Source organism: Microtus oregoni, unplaced genomic scaffold, assembly GCF_018167655.1.
Source record: "Microtus oregoni isolate MIOR12 unplaced genomic scaffold, Mior012 000004F_ref0000308, whole genome shotgun sequence".
NCBI lineage: Eukaryota > Metazoa > Chordata > Mammalia > Rodentia > Cricetidae > Microtus > Microtus oregoni.
Window position 1 is genome coordinate 19,145,188 of NW_024543063.1, and position 8,424 is coordinate 19,153,611.

The 8,424-nt window shown below is 47.4% G+C and overlaps 1 protein-coding gene across 1 annotated transcript in view; it reads right to left on the bottom strand.

Annotated features, from left to right (window-relative positions):
• The window catches only part of Wdfy1 (WD repeat and FYVE domain containing 1), a 56,146-nt gene extending 47,722 nt beyond the window's left edge, over positions 1-8,424 (bottom strand). The window contains exon 1 of the mRNA XM_041650375.1: positions 8,238-8,424. Within this exon, the coding sequence (XP_041506309.1) occupies positions 8,238-8,374 (137 nt within the window). The 5' untranslated portion in view covers positions 8,375-8,424. The remainder of the gene's footprint in view (positions 1-8,237) is intronic.

The following is an 8,424-nucleotide window of genomic DNA, read 5'->3' on the forward strand; positions in this document are numbered from 1 at the left end:
CTCCCAGCAGAGTCAGGCCCGAGGCAGCCATCCTGCCTTCAAGGCTGGCCCTCAGCTGGTGTCTCAGACCAAACTCAGAAGAAGGGCTCACCCTGTTTCATGTTTGTACAAAGCTCATGGCTGATGCTTCACACTTGTCTTTCTTTTCCAGACTCTGGAATGCTGGTACATGCTAACGAGAGGGTGCCCCCCCATAAACACTTGGCATACTGTCTCCACTGAATTCCCCTGATAAACAGTACTGAACATGGGGGGGGTGGGTCACATAATTCAACAAGGGGAATTCAGCACATCTTGTGTGACTCCATGGTTACTTGGGAGGACTCTCAGAAGCTTGGCCTGGTGTCTTCCCTGCATGTGCTTGATTTATGCTGCGCCCTGTGACTACAATATGCCATGGCTGTATGTATGGTGTGAGTCCTACTAGTGTGTCAAAGGACCTGATCTTAGGGTTCTCTGCCACCACAGGGGAAAGATCTATGTGGGACACGAATATGACTGAAATGACTTGTAACTGACCAAATAAGGAAATAAAGAAAAGCCATGACGCAAAGTCAGTTGTAAAAGTTTAAGAAAAATTTGCAATTGACTTCCAAATGCTAGTGCCTTATTTAGGGCAGGGAATTTTTTTTTTACTTTATCTATACACACAAGCACGCATAACACACACTTGCCCACACAGGGCAGAAATGTTTTGAGCTTTGTTGACAAAAAGGGAGATAAATAGGAACTCACAACTGCTAGCCCGGTGCCAGGCTCCATTCTAGGTGTCTTCCATCTATGTCATCAATCTGTCAGCGCTTCATAAAACCCCATGAGGTAGATCCTACTACATCCACGCTTTGCAGCTGAGAAGACCATGATGCAAAGAGGTTAAGTAGCTTGTCTAAAGTCACGTGACTTAGAACCAAACTCTAGCACTTATCTCTGGAGCCTCTGTTCTTAATTACACTATAAAAAGAAACGATAGTCCCAGTGAGGGGTCGTTCTGGCACGGGAGAGTCCTCGCACTCACTGCCTCGCTCTCTTCCTGCCCTCTTCAGTTTATTTTATACCACAGACTAAAGAATCTACTTCTAGGCCTTGAATGACAATCAAGATACAGTCGCTAACACCCTGGACAAATGAACAGCTTCCAGCTGTTACACACTTTCCTTTTAGGCATTTTACTTTAAAAACAACAACAACACAGGTTTAGAGTCAGTTCCCATAAACAATAAGGAAATATATAAATTTCCCTACAAACTGTCTTAATATGCTTATAAGTATTCAAAAACCGTTTGGAGACATAGCTCAGTTGGTAGAGTTCTTGGCCAAACGTGCTCAAAACCTTGGGTTTGTTCCCCAGCACGGCATAAACCTGGCTTGGTGGCACATGCCTGTAATCCCAGGAGAGAACAGGTTCCTCAGCTACATGGTGAGCCAAAGGCCAGCCTGGGCTCCATGAGACTCTATCTCAAGCAAAGTGTTTAAGAGGCAAATATACTAAAAGGGCTAGTGGAAGAAAAAGGGAAAATGCTACAAAAATATATAAAAGTTGGGTTTTGGGTTTGTTTCATTTGAGGGCTTTTTGGGTTTTTTCTTTTTCTAAAATCACACATAGCACCTGAAAACACAGATCTGTCACTGTTTGACTTAAGCCAAAGAATACCGAGATTCCTGCAGAAATCAATATTGGGCTTGCAGGCCGTGGGTGCAATAGCAGACAAGGTTCATCTCCAACCTTGTCAAAAGTGAAGACGGCCGGGCGGTGGTGGTGCACGCCTTAAATCCCAGCACTCGGGAGGCAGAGGCAGGCGTATCTCTGTGAGTTCGAGGCCAGCCTGGTCTAAAAGAGCTAGTTCCAGGACAGGAACCAAAAAGCTACGGAGAAACCCTGTCTCGAAAATAAAAAATTAAAAAAAAAAAAAAGTGAAGACAGCGGGTCTGCAGCCCTCACTTCACTAAGAAAGCTTTGTAACAAGAGTTCCCTGCTTTGAAAACTTCTTGTGTGACCATCTGACTACATTTCTGTGCCATCCTAGCAGAGGTCAGAAACAGCCTCCTGCTAGGGAACCAGCCCCCTGCCTCACCAATTCAGCTCTGCCCTACAGGCAATCTCAGCTTCCAGTGGCCTCCCCCTCCAGAGAAACTGCTGGGACTCCAGCTTTCTTTTTCCTTTTTTTTAAAAAACTAATTTCATTGAGCTTATCTTTTTTCTCTGCTCCCCTCCCTGCCTCTCCCCTCCCCTTCAACCCTCTCCCCTGGTCCCCATGCTCCCAATTTACTCAGGAGATCTTGTCTTTTCCTACTTCCCTAGTAGATTAGATCTATGTAAGTCTCTCTTAGGGTCCCCATTATTGTGTAGTTTCTCTGGGTTTGTGATTTGTAGGCTTGTTTTTTTTTTTTTTGCTTTATGTTTAAAAACCACGTAAGAGTGAGTACATGTGATAATTGTCTTTCTATATCTCTGACTCCAATTCTTAAATTTAGCACTGAGCATCATTTGATGGAGGTCTTTGTTTAATTTCCTCAACAGGAAGACAGTTACTTTACTGACTCACTGCTCAAATAATTCTTAGTTTGAAAGTTTCGGACCCCAATTAAGCCTTATTATCCACATTGACTTAATAATAGTCTTCTGAGGATAGATTATATTCAGCTGCTATGTTAGTCTGATTTTATTCGAAAGGAGGTAAGTGTTATGTATGCTTGTGTGTGTGTGTGTGTGTGTGTGTGTGTGTGTGGTGTAGACATGTGAGTGTGCACGACCCACCTGTCTGTGTGCCCCAACTAGGAGTTAGAGGAACACACAGTCATACCTGGCTTCTTATGTGGGTGTTAGAGATTTGAACTCAGATCCTCATGTTTGCAGAGCAAACACTCCTACACACTCCCCAGCTCATAGTTTAGTATCTTAAATGTCCCCAAAAATACGTGCTAAAAGGCTTAGACCCCAACCAGGGATGTTATTAGAGGCTGGGGAAACCTTAGGATGTAGGTGGAGGAAGCAACTGGAGTTGGAGGTGGACCCTTGAAGAGTATATTGGGACCCTAGCCCTTGCTCTGTTTTAGCTTCCTGTCCGCAACGGATGCTTGCATGCCAGAAGAGGGCACCAGATCTCATTATAGATGGCTGTGAGCCACCATGTGGTCGCTGGGAATTGAATTCAGGACCTCTGGAACAATAGTCAGTTGATGGAGGTTGGTCTTGTATCTTATCTGCTGCTTTCATTGGTTAATTAATAAAGAAACTGCTTGGCCCTCTGATAGGGTAGAATTTAGATAGGCGGAGTAAACAACAGAATGCTGGGAGAAAGAAGCCAAGTCAGAGTCGCCATGATTCTCCCACCGGACACAGACGCAGGTTAAGATCCTCCCTGGTAAGACACCTCATGGTGTTACAGAGATTATTAGAAATGGGTTAGATCAATATGTAAGAGCTAGCCAATAAGAGGTTGAAACTAATGGGCCAGGCAGTGTTTAAAAGAATACAGTTTCCGTGTAATTATTTCGGGTATAAAGCTAGCCGTGCGGGCAGCCGGGTGCCAGGAACGTAGCCCCGCCGCTCTTATTTCAACAGTCAGTACTCAACCTCTGAGCCATCTCTCCAGCCCCCATGTCAGGTATTCTGTCACAGTGACAGGGCATTTGTTAGGATATAAGTATCTGTAAAATAGTTCCAGAGAAATATACTCTCCCTGCTGAGAAAGAGGAGGAGGGCTAGGGGGATGGCTCGACAGTTAAGAGCATACACCAAGGACCTGAGTTTGGTTCCCAGAGTAGCTCCGGCAGCATGGATTCCAGCACCGTCTTCTGAGCTGCAAGGGCACCTGTGCCCAGTGAACAGATCCACACGTACACAAAATTTAAAAACAATTTTTAAAGGGGGGGGGTGAAGCGCATTCTTCTCTGATGACTGATGCATAACCCCCCCCCCTTTCTTGCACCGCACGAGTGCTTTGAGTGTGGTCCTTGGATTCGCAGCATCCCTCAGAGACTTGCCAGAAATGCTAGCTCTCTCCGGCCCCCACACCCACCAGGTCAACTTCCTCACCAGAATCTCCAAGGGTGAGGCTCAGGAGTCACTAGTTCACAAGAGTGTTCCAGCAAACACTCAAGTTTGAGAGCCACTCTCTCTAGAGCAGAAAGACTCGTGACTGGGCTCTTGTGTACCACAGGATGTTGAGCAGTCACCCTGGCATTGAAGGATGCTGAGCTGTGGGCCTGGCACAGCCCCATATACCAAAGTATCTTTTGCCTTGCAACCCAAAGTGAATACAGACAGTTTCCAGTGTTCCCCGGGGGCCAGCACTGATGGTGGAACTCCTGGCACAGACTTTGGAAAAGTGGGCCCTGACTTTAGGAAGCCCCTTGATTCTTTAGCTTTTCCTTTCAGGACATCCTCGTTCTCTGTGGCTTTTATGTAATAAATTAACTTCAGCTGGATCCTGCTATAAATATTCAAAGTTACTTTCCTAAGCAGATTTGGGGCAGTACACACCTACAATCCCTGTACTCAGGGGGGCTGTTCTGGGCCAGCCTGAGCTATGCAGTGGGGCCCTGTCTCAAAAATAAAAAATACATGACCACAGCCCTAGCAATAAGGGGTGGAGGCAGGAGAATTAGGAGTTCAAGACCACGCTGAGCTGCACAGTATATTCAAGGCTAGCATGGGTTACAGGAACTCCTGAGTAAAAACCGGGTGTTGAGAAAGCTCAGCCTGTCTGCCACAGGCACACAGTGACATGCATTCATGCACGTTTATGCACGCATTATTTACACACACTAATAGATACCACACAGAGGTCTACACAACGTTACTTTGTGAGCATTAAGGCACAAGTTGCAAAGTTGCGCTAAAAAGGTATAAGCCGTTTTTTTTAAATCCTGAAAAGTAGTAAAAAGGAAGGCTCACTGATCAAGGCAGAAGGTGAATCCTGTCCTTTTGCATTTGCTGTTGGTGTAGTACATCGCTGACTGATACAGCCTGGACTTGGTTTCTTCTAATGCACAGAGGTAGATTACAGGAAGAACTTGGGCTGGAAGGGGCAGAACTGGATTCAGGTCTCAGCCCCATTACTCAGTAGCTTTGCAGTCTTGGTGATTACTTAAGGGTGGCTGGTGCCTCGGTTTTCTGACCTGCCTGTCACATGGCCATCAGAATATGGTATGTTCTATTACCTTATGTTCCAGAATACTCTTGGCAGGACCTGACAAAGCATCCTTACCTCTGCTGCTTAAGCAGTAAAACAGACAAATATTCACACTGCATGAGATAAAGAAAGATTGCAAGCGAATGTGCTTTGAGAAAACTTCCATACACAGGCACTTCTGACTTTGAAAGGGTATTGTGTTTTGGAACTGTTGATCAGAGAAATGGACTGCACTGTTCTCATAAGGAATATGAGCTTAGGTTGATGATACACATACCCACACACATACACAGCCCAATTTTGCATTGTATAGAAGGGACTTTCTAAAGGTTAACTATTGCCATTTCGAAAGAAAAAAATCTCAATCACGCAATTTGCTTGTTTTGAACTCCACTTTAGAGTCTGTCCCTGCATGCAAAATAAAATCCAGTTCCTAAGAGTCACACCAAAATTCTTTTCCCAAACTGGACACAGCCCTTTCCTGCCACGGCCTCCCATACACCTTCTGCTCTGGTCACTATAAAACATCTCACTACCACTTCACACTCCCTTCTGTCCTTTCGCCCTGCTGGGAACCAGGATATGCATCCTCCCTTCAACAAACCACTCCTTCATCCATGAGGCCCTCTCCTAAGGATGGTTCTTGAACCCAGGCCAAGTTTCCTCCTTCTATGTCTCCAGCATCTGGGGAGCGGAGTACGAAGGGCCACGTCCTCAGTAAGCCACTCGGCACTTGGAAAGAGCTATTTTAATGTCAGCTGACTTTACAGTTACGGTAGAGACGAATGAACAGGCATGTCTGACGTATTCTTAGATGAATACGGGAAGCCAAGATTCTAAGTCCTTAGACATACGTAAACTGGACTTCGATGAGTCAAGGGCCATAAAGAGCAATAAATCAGAAGTTATATGAGTATAGGTACAGTGGCTTTTGATCCTTCTCTTATCCCCAGGACTTAGGTACAGTATTCCTGAATGGAATGAATGAATGAATGAATTGTGGTACCTACAAAAAGGCTTAACATACACATCAGAAACCTTCAGTAGCAAGCCAGCTCCTTGGTGGTCTAGTCATTTGCCTGAATCCTGCAGAGCAGTTGAAAAGCAGGAGGTTAAAAAAAAAATGAGCTGATCAAGACTCCTCTGAACATCTGAGTCCCAGAGGAGCTTAGTAATCACTTTCCATAAAATCTTTATTAGCACCGTTCCTACCCAAGTAATCTCAGATATTCGGCAATTTAACCAACATGCATGAATCACAAATAAAATATTTCACTGAATAAAGCCTGCTGACTTTAATAAACTGTTGTCTGCACTCCTGTTTGTATCATGTAAATACCATTATTCTGCCCTTTGCCTTGTACATCCCCTTCTCTCTCACCCCATGTTCCCACTCTCCCGACACCATTTCTGTTTCATGGGATCCTACCAGTCCAGTCCCGTAAGGTCAGCTGCAAGCAAACTGGAGGGAAAATAGCTCACTGCCTGCGGGAAAGCCTTAACTAAGCTCATTCAAAAGCCAAACAGAAAGGTCCAGTAGGAGCTAGGGGCATCAAGTTTCCTTTTCCCTCTAAGAGCAGGCCCTCAAATTCACTCACTTCTAAAGGTGTAAGGACAAAAAGCTGGCCTCTGCCTCCAGCTTTCAGAGAACAGGAGAATATTCTCGCCAAAGCCCTTCCAGTTTGGGCCCATCGCTGCTTAAGACTATGGAAACCGGTTCCCTCAACTGTGGTTTAAACCTTTCAGGTTCCAAACTTGCTACACTTGTAAAGCAAGGGCGATTTCTCCAGGCACTTGACAGTGCCCTGAACACCTGAGGCCAGAAGACAAGCCCTGGGTTCCATTCCTGGCTTCCTCTGCTTCTCCTTGACTCGGAGAAACTAGTTACACCTCTGGGGCTTCAGTTCCCTCTTGGATAAAATGAAATCACTAGAGCAAATGAATCTTTTCCAAAGTAGGGTGACCGGCAAAACACAAGAACGCTGGTAACACAGATTGTTTTAGCCCTATGATAAATGATATTACTTCTTACTTTTGGAGATAAATCACTCGTCAATAATATTACTTGTAAATACATTTTCCTTTTAAAATAAGTGTGTCTTCTTTTTAAAGAATGAATAGTTTTTATTTAAAAATTGAAAACCATTTGGTCAATTATGGGTTCAGATAGTTCTAGCAGCTGAGGTTAAAAAGAACATTAAATGGTAACCACCCCCCCCACCTCAACTTCAAACAAACTGGAAGTTGGTCCCTGGAGTTCGTTTAAAGAATAAACACCCGCACCAGGTTCCAATGTAATCAGCCACTAGAGCTCTGGGACTTGGAACGGGCCCAGGAGAATCCAGAAACTCTGAAGCACCCGGTGAACCTCCCATCAGGAAGACACAGGAGGCAAAGGTCTGAGGTTGGAGCAGCACCAAGGGACAGGGTTTGGGCGGCAGGGGGATGGGGAGTGGAGCAAAGGCTGGGCTAGAAGACCATGACCACTGGCGTCCCAGAGTTGCAGGGGCGCACTGGGAAGACAGGACGGGAGGCCTGGTAGGGGGAGCAAAGGGGAGCAATCTGGAGGGGTCCTGAACTCTTGGGCTGGAGAGGCCCTGTGAGGCGGGGTCCCAGGATGGAGGGGCGATGAGCTGGATGGGCCCTGGGGCTCAGGTCCCTCCCGGGCTGGAGGGGAACAGTGAGACAGATCCGACTAGAGAAGAGCTGTGGGTGTGTATAGTGGCCCTAGGGGGTGCTGTAGGACGGGGTCCCGGGATGGAAAGGTTCTGTGGGTCGGGGTCCCGTGATAGAGGGGGCCGCTGTGGAACCAGGTCCTAGACTGAAAGAGCGCTAGGGGCAGGTCGGGGCTAAAGGAGCACGTTTGGGGTTCCCAGGAGTAAAGGCGCGCGGCGGGGGAGCGGTCCCCGGACTGGAGGAGTAAGACAGAACCGCCTGGCGGCACCGGGTTCTCTGCGGAGTGCAGAGACGCGGGAGAGACCGGTGGCCGCTCGACCCGGGGTGACCACAGGAGGGGAGGCAGAGCCGCGGACCCCCACGGTCCCCACGCCTCGTGGCCGCCCCCACTTCGCGCCCTGGCCCCCGCGCGCTCCCGGACCCTACCTGTCCTCGCTAGCGGTGATCACGCCGTCCTCCTTGGGGATGAGCAGCGCGGCCGTGACGGCGTCCTGGTGTCCCTCGATCTTGCTCAGCAGCACCGGGCGGCTGCTCTGCGGCCTGGAGTGGATCTCGGCCGCCATGTTAGCGCCGCGGCCTCCCCCGCGGGCGGCCCATCAGCTGACCGCCGGGC